This window comes from Empidonax traillii, unplaced genomic scaffold (genome assembly GCF_003031625.1).
Source record: "Empidonax traillii isolate 1590-97213 ecotype Southwest subspecies unplaced genomic scaffold, ASM303162v1 scaffold159:size1039807, whole genome shotgun sequence".
Classification (NCBI taxonomy): domain Eukaryota; kingdom Metazoa; phylum Chordata; class Aves; order Passeriformes; family Tyrannidae; genus Empidonax; species Empidonax traillii.
This window is the reverse complement of record NW_020955352.1, coordinates 582354-600196: the sequence shown is the minus strand read 5'-3', so window position 1 is coordinate 600196 and position 17843 is coordinate 582354. Positions and strand designations below refer to the sequence as shown.

At 43.5% G+C, this 17843-nt stretch overlaps 2 protein-coding genes across 2 annotated transcripts; one reads left to right on the top strand and one right to left on the bottom strand.

Moving 5' to 3' along the window:
- Positions 1 to 23: 23 nt before the first annotated feature.
- Positions 24 to 3909, top strand: SNU13 (small nuclear ribonucleoprotein 13). The gene is made up of 3 exons (XM_027885020.1): positions 24 to 139; positions 922 to 1042; positions 2004 to 3909. The coding sequence occupies exons 1-3, from the start codon at positions 137 to 139 to the stop codon at positions 2264 to 2266; spliced, it is 387 nt and encodes a 128-aa protein (XP_027740821.1). The 5' UTR covers positions 24 to 136; the 3' UTR covers positions 2267 to 3909.
- A 1349-nt stretch (positions 3910 to 5258) lies between these two features.
- Positions 5259 to 17615, bottom strand: XRCC6 (X-ray repair cross complementing 6). The gene is made up of 12 exons (XM_027885018.1): positions 17484 to 17615; positions 17271 to 17380; positions 17027 to 17165; positions 15032 to 15286; positions 14028 to 14211; positions 12523 to 12709; positions 11144 to 11312; positions 9846 to 10007; positions 8819 to 8948; positions 8020 to 8120; positions 6507 to 6620; positions 5259 to 5748 (listed from the first exon to the last, which is right to left on the bottom strand). Exons 1-12 carry the CDS (start codon positions 17575 to 17577, stop codon positions 5552 to 5554), a joined length of 1842 nt encoding a protein of 613 aa, XP_027740819.1. The 5' UTR covers positions 17578 to 17615; the 3' UTR covers positions 5259 to 5551.
- Between the last annotated feature and the right edge of the window lie 228 nt (positions 17616 to 17843).

Here is a 17843-nt window from a genome sequence, read left to right as displayed (position 1 = left end):
GCCCCGCCCCGCCGCGGGTGGGTGGAGGCTCCGCGCCGGAGCCGCCCCGGGCCCGCCTCCCTTCCGGCGGTGGCGGGAGCGGTCCCGCCTCTTCCCTCGCAGCGCACGGGCACACAGCAGCGACCGCGCCGCGGCCATGGTGAGTGGCGTCGGGGCCTGGCCTCCGCCTTCTCCTCCTCTTCTTCCTCCTTCTCCTTCTCATCTCCTTGTCTTCTCCTCCGCCTTGTTCTCCTCCTCTTCCTCCAGGGGGCCCGGGGGGAGGGTCGCCACCTCCCCGGCCGCGCGGCGGGCAGCACGTGGAGGCCGGGCGTGGTGCGGTCGCTGGCGGGGTGCGGGACCCGGCGGGGCTGGGGGCACCTGGTGGCAGGGGGGTTCGACGTCTGGGTCACCCCCGCGCCGTGCCGGGGGCCGGGGGGGCCGCAGCTCTGCCAGCACCGGCCGCGAACACCGCTTGTGACCTCGCTGCTCTTCCGTCCCACCACTGATGGTCACGTTTAGAAGCTACATCTGATTTGCGGAAATAAACCTGATAGGTGTTCTCCTGGGAATTTCTTTAAAATTTGTGTCGGTTTGTTAATTTGTGCACTGAAATGCTTCGTTTTTACGTAGTCTTTGTGGTAGCAAACGCCTAAAGACTGCCCTGTAAATTCACTCTTGCTGGTTTGTAGGGTGTAAATGTGTGAGTAGAGATGCTCTTCACTTTGATGTGAGGGATGTGTTTCTTACTTATCCCCTTTACTTTGATACAAGAATCCTTCTTGTAGAAGTAAAATGCAGTGGGGTTTCTGCTATATATATGTGGAGCAGTTAAGTGACTCTGCTAGTCAGTATATGTGATGAATATGATGCCTGTGCAGTGCTGCTCAGAACAAAGCCCCCTTTGCTCCTGTTGTAATACTTATTACTTCTTCCCTCCTCTAGAGTGAGGCAGAAGTGAATCCCAAAGCTTACCCGCTGGCTGATGCACAGCTCACCAAAACACTGCTGGATCTTGTGCAGCAATCCTGCAACTACAAGCAGCTACGCAAGGGAGCCAATGAAGGTGAGACCTGTGTGTTGCAAAGTGTGCTAGAAATCATTGCAAGGATTTTGTGAGATACTGTGGCTAGAGACTGTCTTTTCTCTGTAACTGTGAACCACTCATTCGATATTGATCTGGCTATTGCAAGTGTGTGTCTTCTTCCTCCTCCTTCAAGCTTGCTTAAGCAATATTCAGGGACAGAATTAAGTTGTAATCTTTTCAACATTTATATGCGGTTCTGGTAGATTCCCAAATTGTGTTCCCAGTGCATGTCCTTTGATGCATACTTCAGTGGTGTGACCCTGGGATTACCAGATATCTAGCCAGTTCAGAATCCTAAAACGATTTGCGTTTAAAGGGTACCTCTAGTGCAGCCTGCTCAGAGAGTAGCTCTCTACAGTTGATTGGGGCAAGCTTTTAAGAAAACCACAGTCACTAAGGATAGAAACTCAGTAGTCTTTAGGACTCGTGTCCCATGGCTTAAACATCTCTCATGGCATGGGGGATATAAAATTCTACCATGTCCCTGGAATCTCACTGAGGCAACATTCGCAGTCTGCAACTTGTACTTTTTCCTGTGCGCTCACAAGGACAGCGTGGCTTCGTCTTGTCTGCAAACCCCCTGAAGTAGAAGACAGCAGCCATGCTGTCCCTGCTCACACCTCAGCCCTTTTTTCTCCAGGCTAAACCAACTCAGCTCCCTCCGTCAGTCTCCCCTCATGGTGGGCTCCAGCCCTGTATCCATCAGCAGCCTCGGGCTGGCCTTGCTCCTTTGTCAGTCTCTCCACTGCACTTGAGGGCAGTGCTGCACAGCACCCCAGCTGCAGCCCTGTGAATAACCCCTTCCTTGGCCCTATAGCTGCCACTTTCCTTTGGCTGTCCTCTTGCTACCATGAGCTGTCCTTCCTACTGATACCAACTTCAGCATCTCTTGAAGTGCTTTTAAGAAGGACCTAGACTGACCCTTCAGTTTCTTTTACAGCCACCAAAACACTGAACAGAGGGATTGCGGAGTTCATCGTGATGGCAGCAGATGCAGAACCCTTGGAGATCATCCTGCACCTCCCTCTTCTCTGTGAGGACAAGAATGTACCTTACGTGTTTGTGCGCTCCAAGCAAGCCCTGGGCCGGGCGTGTGGTGTTTCCCGGCCTGTCATCGCCTGCTCCATCACCATCAAGGAGGGATCACAGCTAAAGCCTCAGATCCAGTCTGTCCAGCAAGCCATAGAAAGACTGTTGGTCTAAGTGCCCATGAGTTTAAATGTGTGCGGAACAGGAAAGTGGAAGTTAGGGGACATTAATGTTTAGCTTCAGTTGAGATGACAGTTTTGATATCAGTGTTTCCTTTCAAAATGCCACATTTTTGTTTAATAATGGCTTAATTCTTAGTGTTTCTGCCTCGTCTCCCTAGTTTTCTATTATTCCACTCCAACACATTCATTCTCATTGTATTACTTCTTGGAAAGTGATCGTACAACTGTATTTCCTCTTTTATGTTTAAAAAAAAAAGAAAGAAAAAGTCTCCCCCTCCCCCCCCTTATTTCCCTGTCTGCCTGCTCAGGGCTTCTTATCCCACCCATCAGCTTTCTCTGCATTGAAGTATTTCTGCTAAGCTTCAGCCTCTAACAGGTGTGAATAACTGTATTTCTGAACAGTTTTGGCTGCTGAGGAAAAGGGTTGTGGGTTCCCCACCTTAAGTGACAGGGCACTGTAGGCCGTGTGTAAGGCGGGCAGCAGCTACTGTGTAGCAGCAGATGGAGCCAAGATCGGTACTTACAGCACAGCCCTTGTTCTTGAAACCAGACACAAGACTTCTCTAAGAGATGTACAGGGAGGGGAAATCTTATGGCAGTGCACAAGGGGAAATGTCTTATCTCAGTTATTTTTAAATACTGACTTTTTAAGAAAAAAAATAAAAATGCTGACAAAGCTAAATATAATTGTCATTCCCTTGGTGAAGCATTTGGAACTAACTGGAATGTTTCTACTTGTACAGCTAAACTGCTCAGAGGTTGCCTAAAGGCTATTGCAGTGGAGTAATTCATACTCCATCACTTTTCTTTGCATGGACTGTTATCATTGAGCTTGGGCTTCCTAGAGAAGTTAAGTACAAAATCCATGGTAGAGAGCAGCCTGTTGTGGCTGATGAGTACCTTACATCTGGCTGATAATTATAAAAAGTACGTCATGGTTTTTAGCTACTGCACTGTGGTCAACAGACTGAAGATGAACCCTGTAAGTCATAGACAAGGAAGAAGACAGCAATTTATTTTTCAGATAAATCAACCTATGTGTCAAGAAGAGAATGCTAGATCATCTCTTCTGGAAAGGCATGGAGCACCACCAGCATTCTGGATTAGTGGTAGTTTTATTGAACTGGCTTTAGTTAGATGCATACTGTATAATAAATCCACTTACTGCTTTCAGCAGAAGCATCTTAGGCCCTGTGTTGGAATGGGCCATATCAAACCTGGTTCCTATTGCAGGATTCCAAAGCAGTGTGGAAGCACCAATAGGTACAACAGCATAAGGAGAAAATAAATTTTCTGTAATGATTCCACAGAGGCATTAACTTCATACCTTTAGTAAGTACATCCTAAGCAGATGAGATCAGCTTATGAAATACTGAAAACATCATGTCTGTATGTTTTTGTAAATGGCTGATAACAGTAATCCTTGCAGAGGTGAACTTACTACAAGTATTTTTAGAGCCCTTTCGATTGTATGAAGTTTAGAAAGGCTGCTGTTCCCTTCTACTGATGCTGACTGTTGAGCTAGTTGTATTTAGAACCACAGCTTTGCCAAGAATTTGCCCTATTGTACCAAGACAGCTGATGTAAGACAAAGCACAAAAGGAGCAGAAATAAAGGATTCTTGAGCAAGCAAAACTGTTTCTTTTTCTGCTCTGAAGCCTTCCATCATCAGCCCTTTTAAACTTCTGCTTAATGTGATAGCCTGCTATTAGGAAAAAAAAGGTCAGGAAGAAGATCTAATAACCTAGAACAAACATGTCACAATCATCCAAAGCCTGGGATGTGCTGTGCCTTGGGGTTAGCAAGCCAGAATAGGAATTTATAAGGGTATTTGCAGAATTAAATTCACAGAATTACAGACAGGATAGTCTCACCATTTCACTGCGTTCAATTCAAGCCTTGCTAAAACAAGCATTTAAAGTAACTTTTTTGCCGAAGGGCAAAATAAATTGATTGCTTAGACAAATCTGTATTAGAAATAACTACTATAATGCAAGCTGATTGAAAGTATAACAGACTATATGGCTTCAGCACTGCAGAGCTCAGCATGGGCTAACTGCTCTCTCGAGGAGCTGTGGAGGTAGGAGTGAGCAGTGTGCTGGCACAGCTAGGACAGTCACAGTGCCAGGAGGGGGGGTCACAGCTGGCTCCAAGACGTGCCACACTACAGCTCCAGCATGACCTTAATATATGACTTATCTCTTCAATAAATGGCCCAACAGTTTGTGTGCCAAACACAAGAACCTCTGAACACTGAAAACACTAAGCAGACCAAAATGGATACCTCAGGTATCTTATGTTTGCATCCCGTATAAAGTTAAGAGTTTCACTAAATAATTAGTAGTTTAAGAGAGCAAGGGCAACAACAGTTTATTGGTTTTAGTCATCTTGCACTGCAAAACAAGCGGGGTGTGGCAGGGGTAGAAACATAGCTGCAGTTGCTGTCTCCACAAGTATGATTAAAAAAGTAAAAATACATAACAGCTATTCTATTCTGTTAAGCGTGGATTCAAGTACAGAAGCCTGCACAATAGTCTGACTCATACACACTACAGAAGTGGAAAAGCTCTATGCCATCTCAGTCATTTAATTGGGATAAGTTCTTGCAGCCTTCTAGGGAATGTATTTTTTTTCCTTTGTTAAACCAGCTTCTGCTATTAGCATTTAAAAATGGAAGACCTGGCTGTGCAGCTTTGTGAAGGGCTAGCTTTTTGCCCAAAGGACTGGCTACTGTTTCCCAGTAATGACTTTTTTTCCTTTATGATCTGCTGGTATTCTTTGTAACACCAATTTGATTACTGATACCTGACCGGCTGTTTTGGAGAGTAAAAGAGTAATACACCACATTTATACCCTCTGTTAGCACACAGACTTGACCTGCTGGTTTGAATTCACGTGATGCCATTAAGACAGATCATTCTGTTTTCTTACACTGAAGAGAGTTTTGCTGTCTTTATGATTCAAAGATGGTATAGTCAGTGTTGCAAAGTAAGAAGTCCAAAATAACTTTTCTTAAGAAATGAGGAAGGCACAACTCCGTTCATGTACGGTGGGTGACCTGAGTTCACAGGGAATTTAATTCTGCCTTTGGCTACTGTCAGCAGAATCCAACTTTGCAGAGATGTTTCACAACTATGAGTAAAGAGTTTCTCTGCTGCTAGATACAGCAACATTTAGTTGCCTTCTCTTTCATAGCAAGAGTAAACAGACACAGCATCCACATAAGATAACCAACATTACAAGCAGACAGAAGTCAAGCAGGGCCTTCTGCTCCTGCTTAATGCTCCTTAAAGTATTCAGTTAAAGCATCCATGAGTTCCTGCTTCTTGCTTCCACCCTTCAGCCCCAAAAGCCTGCATGCATCCTTCAGAACAGGTACAGTGAGCTTGCCCAAAGTGCCGTTCTGCACGTGACTCTGCAGCTCATCCTTTGAGACTTCCACCTTGGGCCTCTTCTCAGTTTGGTTATCAGAAGCTGGAAAGATAAATTTTAGATCACAAATATTTTTAAAACTTTCTTCATGGAAAGACATCACCATTTCTTATACATACCACAGTTAATGGCCGTTAGCACATAGTACTTTAACAGCTACACACTCACAGGTTTCCACGTTTTGTTTTAAGAAACAGGTGTCGCTAGGTAAGTCATATAGTAAGTATGTGACACTTTGTATTCTGTTGGAAAGATCACCATCCAAATGAAACTTTTAAGGGATTCTCATCCATACAGTGGAATGCAATGATTCCACAGGGTACTCAGCTAACTGACATTCCCACTTTATGCAGAATTTCATGGACTCCCAAACTACACGTGTACTTCAGCATTACTTACACATTTAGCCCTAAAGATGCCCATCTTGGACTTGCTGAACTGCCCATGCATAAAAATCTGCTCCCTCACCAATGCAAACTGAAAGTATGAATAATTTTACTACTCTATGATAAAACACAAAGTTACTAAAATTATCGATACAAAATTTGCAGTCATTTACCCATATTCCTTCCTATACTTCACTCTGCAGTTTCTCATTCCAGCAGTTCTCCAACTGGATACCCACAATATCCTCTACTCTCTAAGAATCAACACTGGATATAAATTCACTTCCTTGTGGAGATCAGTAAAGAGAATTCTTACACAAGCAGCTTCTTTAAACTGTGAAACAAACTGAAAACCCAGAAGCTTCTAAATAGCATACAGACACTATGCTTTGTGTCTGCACCACCATTATTTACCTTGTTTTCGCTTTACAGCCTTCCCTTCAGGATTGTAGTCAGGGGGATAAACCAGCTGCTTAAACTCCTCCACCAGGTTGCCCAGCCGGTGGTTCATCTGTTCATACTTTGGCACTGGCAAAAGATAAAGATTTGCTCTCTCAAAACTCAGGAAAGTCTAAAGAAGGCCATGGCCAGACACAGTTGTGCTTCTGAAATAACTTGTCTGCAAGTGTCTTGCAAGCATGCAAAATGCAAATACCTGTGTTACCACATTCCCAAGTGAGAAATTTATAGTTCTTGGTAATATGAAGAGTTTGGACACCTGGAGTGCTGTGTCCAGTTCTTGGCTCCCCAGTACAAGAGAGGCACAGAGCTTCTGGAGCAGGTCTAGCAGAGGGCAACAAAGACGATGAAGGGACTGGAGCACCTCTCTTATGAGAAAAGGCTGAGAGAGTTGGGCCTGTTCAACCTCAAGAAGAGATGACTGAGAGGAGACCTCATGAATGTCTAACTATTTGAAGAAAGGGTGTCAAGTGCATGGAGCCAGGCTCTTCTCAACGGTGCCAAGTAACAGGACAAAAGGCAAGGGGCAGAAATTGATACACAGGAAGTTCCACCTGAACATGAGGAAGAGCTTTACTGTGCAGGTGACTGTGCACTAAAACAGGTTGTCCAGAGAGGGTGTGGAGTCTCCTCACTTGAGAAATTCAAGAACTGTCTGGACATGATTCTGTGCCATGTGCTCTAGGATGACCCTGCTTGAGTAGGGAGGCTGGGCCAGGTGACCCACTGTGGGTCCCTTCCAACCTGACCTATTCTGTGATTATACATATGTAATGGACTCACACACTTCCCTGCAAGATATATATAGATATATAGATATAGATATATATATATGCAGAACAAAACTTACATGGTAGAAGTGACATAGAAGGTCTTCTCCCTGGTTACACTGCTACCAGGTTTAGTCTCAGAATTTTAAAATACAACAGGTTACTATCAACGGTTACGAGTAGTTTGAGGCAGAACAGCTTGTTTCTCTCATGTGTTTGTAAGATAGCTAGCAGAGGGACCTAGATTGTTTGTTAGACCATTTCAGGAGAATAACATAATTTAAAAAAATATTCTCCTTCAGGAGCAGATATTCTTACATAATAAACTCTCACAACCACACGGTGGCAGCATTGCCTCCAGCAGAATAATTCTCTTAATTCTGCCCATATATCAGACAGTATTAATGAGAATCTTGAAGAGAGGAATTTCAGAGAAAACATTTGTCACCACAGAAAAAAGGTGATTCAATTTTCATTTTGGATGGTAAAGAGAGCAATTTTTTCCCTACCTTAAAAGTGACAGCATTAGAAAGTAAGGTTTCAGTATTTCAGAATGGACACATCCAGAATTCTACATCATGGAACCACACACTCTAAAATATTTTTTAGAAGACATTTGGGTTTGTAGTAGCACATATGTGACTTAGAACAAAGTCAAGAGTCTCCCACCTCCCTTCGCATCCACCAATAATTCTCACTTGTAAGATCCTCAGCTTGTTCTGGTTCCATCATATCCAGTGCTAAAGCTTCCAGATTCCTGAAGTGCTGCTGCAAAACTGGGTTCTCAAAGCTGTCAGTCCTGTCAAGAATCCCCCAAAATGTCAATTCGTGTTGCTAAGAAGCCAGACAAAACACTTAAGATCTACATCCAACTTACTGCAAAATAAAACTGCCCTCTTTCCCACAGAACAATCCATCGCATCAGAACTGCTTTTCCTCTTTTCCATTTACCAGCTGAATCTCTATCCTGTCATGAATCAACCACACTAGAATGCTGGGTGAGAGTTAGAAATGTGGATAAGGCAAAAGAAGACAGTGGCATTCCACTTTAATAACAGCTATGGTGGTTTCCACATACCTAGGAAAAACTCTCCCATAAAGGACTTCACAGCATTTATCCCAGCTATGATGAAAAAATGGCCTAACTATTCTTTCTAAAGTGCTCTAATTTAAATGATCCAGGTCTGATCTGCAGTAGAGTGGCAGAACCACAATAAAATGTGATACCTCTGCAACAAATGACAACAGCCCAGAGAACAAGAGCAATTCTATAAAGAACTCCAGAACGTGCTACATAAAGCATTATGGTGCCTGGGTATCTAGAATGATTAAGAATGAAGTCTGGACAAAACTAATGCAATGAGAAGCAATTTCTCTCAAAATACATCAAAATCTCATTTCATGGACACCACAGCTGAACAACGTGTGCAACAAAGCAATCAACAGTTGTGCTTTCTTCCCCATGCCACCCCCTACACATTATTTATCTCCATGCACCTGTATTTGAACCGGAGTTTTTGAATGATTTCCTTCATTTTGTCCACCTGCTCTTGACTGGCTGGCACATTTTCTGTAAAATCAACATTCCGTTTGTCATCTGCGTATGGCAGAAAAATGATGTGGAAACCTACACAGAAGAGAAGGAGCAAGAGAACAGTTATACAGAAGGCCAGCCTCAAAACAATAATTTATGGGAAAGACCAAGATGGTTATTACCTAAGTCTGATGACTCCAAACTAGCTGGCTGTTTTTGTCGTAAACAACAGCAACCTATAATACTTCCTAGTACCTACAGCATGACACTCAATCCCAATCGCAACAACCAACATCACACTAATGGCTTTGTGAAAGAGATTCAAACTAAATGCATAGCTAAGAACTGGATCCTGGTGAGTTGTTTTTTATGTGGATAAACTAGCCCACCTTACGAGATATGAGCTCGAAAAAGACTTGTTTGAAAAGTATGTATTGTCCACATGTTATTCTGAAATGCTTCACTTTGTACACGAGTAGATTTATTTTCCTACTTTACATTCTCCCAAAAGGTGATTTTCCACTTAAAGAGGTGAGAAAACACAAAAAAGCAGGAGTCTGCCTTTGCTCCCTAATCATTTCCCTCTCAGCTGATGAGGTGTGAGGCTCAGTATGCAAGATTATTTATTTAATACTTCAAAATCTATTCAAGGATACAATAAAATTCAAGGAAAGACACTCTGCCTAGTCACCAAAGAGAAAAGAAGGCTTTTAATTTTTATGTCAGTTCCTCGAATCTGCTAAAAAGAGGTAGGAGGCAGGGAAAACACTGTAGCCGGGTCATACCTGAGCAAGCACTGATGCAACTGAGGTTTTAAAAATAGATTCAACATCAGATGCTTACAGTGACAAAACTGAAGAAAATGGATATTGGAAAGCCCTTTCCCCAGTTTTAAGGGGAGTGGTGCTAAGATTATTTTCACTTAATACAGGATGCTACTATGCTGACTGCATCCAATCATGCAGGGAAAGGAGGCATCCCTTCCCATACCTGGAGGGGCTATCTGCACTCTCTGCTCATCCACCTCTTCCTCCTGGGGAACCAGGGCCACAAAGCGAGGAGGAGTGTTCCGGCGAACAGTGTACCTGCACAGCATCATCATCTCCCTCTCCAAGCATTTCATCAGTAAGGCATTAAATAGCGTTGTACTCCCTGCAAAGTAAAGAGAAGACTGGTCAGACTGACAGACTTTGCTCCTTTGTTCAGGAATAAAACCCTAGATACTACAGGTTCAAAATTTCCAGGTTCAAAACCCGGGACTTCTTTGAAATGCTCGCAATACTTCAGAAGTAAAAATCAAGTTTTGGAAGGGAGAACCCTCAGAATGGACAATGTCAGTGTGTCTCTCCTGATGGAGCAGAGAGAGCTCTGCTGAAAGAAACAAAATCACCACTATCTGAGCAATGAAATACACGGAAGTTTGGAAACAGGAGTCCACAGTCTTTTTCTGTTTGGTGAGATATCAGAGTAGCAACGCATCATAAAACCTTTTTCCAGAAGTAACATACTAAGAATTCAGACTTCAGTACTCCTCCTGAGGCACACATTTGCTTTGTATTTTAACGGATATGGTGGTCAGGAAAAGACTGACATATAAGTAAGGTGTTTGAGTCAGGAAACTGTGAAGCTGAAGAAGCTAACATAAAAGTTCTTCTTTAGTCAGACACTGCAAAGCATCTGGTCATAACTCAGCCCTCTTAATCCACTGGTAGGTTGAGGAGATAGAGATTTTTCCTTCACTATTGCAGCTTGGGATTTTTAGATAAGTCGACTTACGTATACACATAAAAAGAGGAAAACAAGCAGTCCTAAATATCCCCTCCTTCTCTCTTTACTGTTTAAAGTGCTGTTAATTCAACTGTACTTCCTGAGTATCATGTTTCCAGTCCTGGCAGATATGGACTTAAAAACAGCAATTATTTTCACTGGTTTGGGGTTTGTTTTTCATTTGTTTTTTTGGGTTTTTTTAAACCATCTTTGCCTCCTTTTCAGGTACTAGGATCCTCCACTTTCATGAATGACAAAACCAGGTGTTGTGGAACTACATCTTTAGCTGCTTGTCATGATGGATGAAACATGAAGCCAAACTGGCTCTCCTGCTACTGGAGAAAACAAGAAATAACTGCAGCTGAGAGGGGCAGTAACAGTTAATTCAGTTCTTCTTAACAAAAGCAAGTTTTTAAATTAGACAAAGCTTTTACACTCAGTGATCCCCATTCAAACACACAATGAATCAGCTCATTAGCCTAATGCAAGGTGGTGAATCTTCTCTTACCATCTTTACTTACCCCTCACCAGGGACTCCTCAGGATACATGAACTGAGAGGGCCTGATGTGGTGGTGCTGTTTTAGCACTGAAAGTGGTTTGAAGCCAATCAGAAACAAACCCGGAGAATCAAACCGTTTTAATTCTTCTGTTTCCTCTTTCTCCAGCACAATCTGTCGGTTTCCATATGTCTACACCAGGGAAAAGCAGATGATAGTGCTGCCAGCATAAAGAAAATTGGGGGAGAAGGGGACGGGGTTGGAAGAGGATGCAATTGCTGTCTTCCACTACTGAAAAGAGGATTATAGGACAAGACAGAGTAAACTTGTCATTAGTGCACACCAAAATGGCAAGTCCCAGACTGTGATCACTATCCCAAGGGAAATTCCATGTGAACATTAGCAAAATGCACTTTTCTAAGACAATGGGTAAGCACTGGTACAGAGAGGTTGTCACATCTCATCTCTGATGTTCTTCAGAGCTGTCCCAAACAAACCCTGAACAACCTGACCTGCTTCTGTGAGTCTTGCTCTGGGCTGGGTTAGACCAGACCTTTTCAGAGGTCCTGCCCAACTCCAAACTTGCTTCAGCCAGATGCACGTCAGCTGCCTACTTCTGTCAGAAACAGTGACTGACAAACAACACTTCTAAAGCATTGCTCAACATCCAAAATCAAAACTGTATTATAGTCCAGCTGCTGAAATTAGACATCAGGGCTTAATGTAAAGCTTTCTGTTTATCTCCTGTACTTTATTTCAAGAAACTAATGTCCGGTATAAATAAACTTAATATTTCATCTTAAGACAACAACTTTAAGAGCTTTTAGCATGGAAGGACACAAAAAATGCACTTGTCACAGTATACCCAGCAACTGCATAACCTGCTTTGAAATAATGCTGTGCCTGAACGGAACATGACATTCAATTTACATCAGCCAAACTATCAAGCAGGAAGGTAAAGAAAAATGTAACAAAGAACACCAAAAGTAACATGCCTTTTGTTCAGAAAACCACTTCAACTCCCCCTGTGATTCACACTTCAATGTTTAACAAAATGGACAAAATCTGTTCCTAATGAATCAAAAGATAACAGCAGCAGTGATCGCACAGGGTCACATAAGGTCAGGCTCTGACAACCTGGTTCTGCCTCAAGAAAGAAACAACCTGAGTTCCTGAGTGCATTTTCACCAGCAGCTATGCCTTCCACTGACAGTCAGGCCAGAGACACAACCCGCTCTTACTCTGCGAGCTCACAACGTGACCAGGCTGTCCCCAGGGGCATACAGACGCGAGTATTTCTGCATCTCATCTTTAAAGTGGAATACAAACAAAAGCAGCGAGAAAATAGGCATCTCCCACACACATTCCAGAGACAAGGACAGGTACATACTCAATTCATTACCTGAGCCCTTTTTGTGTCGCTAGGCAGGAGCAAACTGCCTGTTTTTCCATTAAATGTTCTCGTTTTTGTTTTAACTGGTTCATTAGTTTCTCGATAAAGCTTCACTGGATATGGCTTATAAGCTTTTTGAATAAGGTTGTAAACAGCAACAGAAAGCGCCACATCATTGCTCAGATACAGATTTAACCTGTGTAAAAAGCAAATACAGACGTGAGACATTATTGCAAAAGAAAGTCACCTCCACAGATAACTTATTTTCTCTGACTTCCTCCTGTTCTCCTACCCCAAAATCACATCTGTCCTTGGAAACATACTATCACCTAAGTCATAATCTCACCTGGATAAAAATATTCTTGCAATGTCATCACTTCTGGTCATAAAAATCATCTAAACACAAAAAATTTACCACATTTCTTTTACCTTTTCTTCACTCAGAAGGGCAGCTATGCTCAAGCAGAGCACAGGGTAAGTTCACATTTGGGTACCCCACTTGTGCTTAACGTAACATGAACTCTGAACTCCCACAGCTGTTCAGCAAAATGCAGAAGTCCCCAAAAGAATCCCATGAAGACAAACAATACTATGATTCAAAAAAAAAAAAATTAACCAGAAGTCAGAGAAAAAATCAGAAATAAAGGGTTAAATTACAGGTCATCTTCAAGTTCTGAGAGCAGAACAGTGAATTACTATGCATGTTACTTTCCCTCTTCCAAAAGGTATCACCAGTACAAGATTCTTCCTCCCCAGTTATTTGAAAACTTCGGGAACATTCTCAGAAAAGCAAAATAAAGCTGTCAGCAGGAGAAGAATGGCAATGGCAGGAACTCAGTTTGGGACTTTTTAAATATTTATAAAAAAAAAAAAAACACTAGGCCTTGAAGTTCATTCCCTTACTGTGCTTCCACATCATGCTTGTGAAATCACTCATTAAAAAACAACTGTTACGGAGTATGTGGCTCCAAAAATACTTTCTGTCTACTTTGCCGAGATCCCTTTAATCCTCCGTAAGTATCTCTAATCTTTCAGTAGGAGATCAGAAATATCAAGGCTGTATGAATCCACAGTGCCTAGACAGAACGACCACATATAATTATTCAATAATAGGCCAAAATACCTACTAGTCACGTTCAGAGGAATTATTTAAAATTATCATTAGCAAGAAAAGCCTCATTTCAATCAGGTTTCACTATAAACTATTTTCCATGTTGCAGATTTTCAGGTAAGTATTTGGCAATGATGTAATTTTTTTACAAGCTCAATAAAGGAGATGCCACACAGAGGAAAAAAGGAGACGTCGCTTCACTCTCTGCTCTTCTCATCCACCAAGGACAAATATCCTTGTAAGCTATGGAAGAAACACCGATCTTGATTTAAGGTATTAGGACTGAGGAATGTAAGCACTGATGCCATTAAGGACCAATCACTCCAAAAGAGGGAGATGAGACGCAGTCTAAAAATAACATCAGGTGCCTCCTCAGAATGATGTATCATAACTAGGCACAAACCTGACTAAAGCCCGTTTCTTTGTCTCCTTCGCTCGTACTTTCTTCATGAGATGTTCCAGTTTCTCTGACTCCTTGGGCTGGATCCCAAGGTCCTCATCCTCTGCTACATTTATAATATCCCTGTAGAACAAAGAGATATCGAACCCTCCCGTCTTCTTCAAATGCATCAAGTCTAGGATGATTCCTAGAAACAAAGATAAGAGGAGGATCAGAAACTGCTTTTTTCTTGCATTATCACATTTCTCAGCACTCTCAGATTTCTTTATCTACCCAAATAACTTAAGCAGGAATAAGCTCCAAATTGTCATCTGTACCACATGCAAAATTTTCTAGGGAAAAAGGCAGAAGACATTCTTTAATTTCAGTGAAAATAATGCAGCACAGAAAATCATTCCTCCCTAATTAGGAACCTCGACCATATTGTGTCTGAGACAGCTCTGACAAGCTCCTATAAAACATAATCTTACCTCAAGCATTGAAGTAAGTAATGAGTTCAGAAAATCCCCTTTCCTTTAGTTATAAGGCCTCAGGATTAAGGAAGCCTCACAGCTACTAGATCCAGGAAATCTGCTGAACTCCGAAAACACTGGTTATCTCAGCTACACAGTTGAACTAATGAAGCAGTTGATGTCTAATCTCTGAGCTCAGGTTGATGTCCTTCAGCTAATTAAAAATGAAGCCATGAAAGTAATTTTTCTTTTGTGTTAACTTTGTGTTATTATTCCCTTCCTGGAAAACGGTACAACAAAAAGTTTGCTTCTCTCAGCCCTCTCATGTCCCAGTTTATGCTACCAAAGCAGAAGAAGAGATCCTAGAAATTAAGTGCTAGTTATTGGATAGCAGATGAGATAACAGATTTCTAATTTTTATACAGCTTCAGAAAGATTGCCCAGTTCTGGTGATTTTACATTCTTTTTCCATCACAAACATGCAATGCAGTTAACATCTGCTGCGAGGATATAACATGTTTATACTGCCTGAAAATTAAAGGGGAAAATAACGACCTGTGTCTCTCAGATCTCCAGCTCTGGTCCTGGCCAGCTTGGCTTTAGCACTGTCATTGGCATGAGGGTCATCCTCATTGGTGAAGAGCATGATCCTTTTGTGGCTCAGCCTCACTCGGACATCACTGAAGAGATTGGAGCAGGCCCAGAGCGCTTCCCCCAGGGAATAGTCAGCATTGTGGCCAAAGCTCTCGCGGAAAAGTGCTCGTCCTTCATCTCCCCTGTATTGGTCCAGCTCTAGAACACGCTTTGCACCTAAGGAGGGAACAGCACTCACATGCATTAGAAATACTGAAAGACGTATCACGAGTTCTTTTAAACATGCACCTTGGGGTCCCTCGTGTCTAATGTCCAAGTACTGACACCCTGACACCTCTGTGGCAGTGCCCCTGTAACACCTGGCTGAGAAAACTGTTCAGCATTGCCTCACATTTGCAGTATCACAAGCCGGTTACCACTTAAAGCACCTACGAGGGCCAAGACCACACAAAGTGGCCTGATACCATTGTGGACTCCTCCTTTTGGGAAGGGAAACAGACGGGGGTCAAAGTATTGCAAACCCTTCACACTGAAAGAACAAGGGTTCGGCAGGAAAGGCAGCAATAGCACCAGCTGCGGAGGCACAGCAGACTGCTGCCCCACCAGAGAAAGGAGAGGAGCCTGAAATACATCCGGCATCTCCACAGCATGCTGGGAAGGCGGAGCACTTCTCCTTCCTTGCCTCTCATGTCAGAGAGAATCTACACACAGGTCAGACACAGCCCATAGCTCACCACAGGGGCACAGCAATATTTAGGCCTTGTTACAGCTCTGAGGATTACTCCAGCCCAACGACTCCTTTTCCCACCTGCCTAACAGAACATTCTCTGTTTTCTCCCATTATGTTACAAAGGGAGCTACTGCATTTTGCAAACCTTTGTCATTCACTTAAACTCTATAGCACTTCTGAAACCTCATCTGAAAATGTCTTTCCCTCTCTTTACAATTTATTTTCATCTCCTCAGCTGCCCTTTAATTATTAGTATAAGTGTTCATAATTATGTAATAACTAATTCTAGTATTTCTTCCTTCTCCAGAGCACACTGCTCTCCAGGGGCAGGAAATATACAATTCTCTTCCTTTTTGACAGCACCCACCTTTCACCTGTGCTGTTTTTATCAGCATGGTGAGACTACTGCTTCTGAGAGTGGGAAAAGAACAAGCAGGGAAGGAGGAGGAAAAAGGATGAACAAGAAGCATAAGGCAGTTTCCTGCCCCTGTGTCATTAAACCTGCACCCCATAATTAAGACAATTAAATTAAACCTCCTCAGAGATAAAGGCTGCTATTAAAAGTGGTAGACAAAATCCCCCCACAAGACTCCACCATCAAGAGAATCTGTCACCACTAGCATGCGCTTCTCTGCACTCCTCCTACTGCCTTTTCCAATTCAGCAATTGGCACTTGTTATCAAGCATATGCTATGTCATTCTAAGAAAATGAAAGAGTAAAATTTGAGAATTGCAGAACTTATGAAAACAAGAGATGGAACACCCCAAACAGGTCAGCACGTTGGACAACCTGTTCTAGCTGACCCTGTGGGGCAGGAGGGTTGGAAATCCCATCCAATCTCAGCCATTCTGTGTTACTCATCACCAACTGGAATCCATGTGCCTTAGCATGGACATGCACTTTTCTGAAGTGCAGTAAACACGTGACTGGCTTTTATGAGTTCTCTTGAGATCCTCCTAGGTTTAGCAGACAGCAAGTGAACACCATGTTAAAAAAGAAGACACAGAAAAAGGATCTGAACCAACTACAAGAGAAAAATCTAAACTCTCACAAAGTTTCTAAGATTTACACAAATTTCTAAATCTAACTCCACTGTCGCCAACAAATTTCAGTAACAAGAACTTACTTGTCCAGTAACTCTGATTTTAAAGAGATCAGTTACCGACAATGCTACCGCTACACAGATTTCCTTACACCACCTTTACACACCTTCATATCACGTTACCTGGATTGTCCAGCTCCTGAAGAACATAGACGTGCTTGAAATCTGCTGAGTTCTTGTTCTTTTCTGTACCATAGAACACGACACTTAACAGGTCCCTGTCACTACTGATAATTTTGCTGGTATACACATTCCGGATGCACTAAAAAAAAAAAAAACGTACACACGGCAAAATATGAAAAAAGTAACTTGCAGTAAAGGGTGCGAAAGTTCTGTCTTTGCCAAGTAGCAGCTCATCGAAGCTTACCTGCATGGTCATGTCGAAGGGAGTCTCTGCGTCCCCGTCGGATTCAAACATGGCCTTGGAGGCATCCACCAAGAAGATGAGGCTGTCCCGGCCCGCGAACCTATGGTCCGCTACAGAACGGGGGAAAACAGTTTTAGCAGCGACCCCCTCCACCCGCGGACCCCCGAGGGCAGGCCCCCGGCTGCCCTCCGTGAGCGGGTGGGGGTCCCTTACCGACTGCCTCAGCCCCCTCCTCCTGCTGCTGCTGCTCCTCCTCCTCCTCGTCCTCGGCGCCCTCACCCCGGTAGAACGACCCCCAGCCCGCCATGGCTCCCACGGCACCGCCGCCCCACAGGCGCGCGTGGGTCGCGACACACGCAGCCCCCGCGACAGCAGGCCCCGCCCACTCCCGAACAACCGCCACTCACCGAGAGACCCCACCCACCGTAGCTACGCTGACCAATGGCGAGAGAGGAAAGGCGCCTCGCCCCGCCCCTCAAGCAGGAGACCACCCCTCCCTCCGCGCGGATTGGTTGCGGAGGGGACGCCGAGGGAGGGAGCTCCGCCCACGCTGCACTCGGCCCTGAGCCTCAG

Excerpts from the sequence above, each read along its gene's own strand:
- SNU13 (XM_027885020.1), top strand. Across the intron at positions 1,043-2,003 it reads ACGCAAGGGAGCCAATGAAG|CCACCAAAACACTGAACAGA; the intron begins GTGAGACCTGTG and ends TTTCTTTTACAG.
- XRCC6 (XM_027885018.1), bottom strand. The coding sequence starts at position 17,577 with ATGGCGGGCTGGGGGTCGTTCTACCGGGGTGAGGGCGCCGAGGACGAG. Across the intron at positions 17,381-17,483 it reads GGAGGGGGCTGAGGCAGTCG|CGGACCATAGGTTCGCGGGC; the intron begins GTAAGGGACCCC and ends CCCGTTCTGTAG. Across the intron at positions 10,008-11,143 it reads TGAGGAGTCCCTGGTGAGGG|GGAGTACAACGCTATTTAAT; the intron begins GTAAGTAAAGAT and ends TTTACTTTGCAG.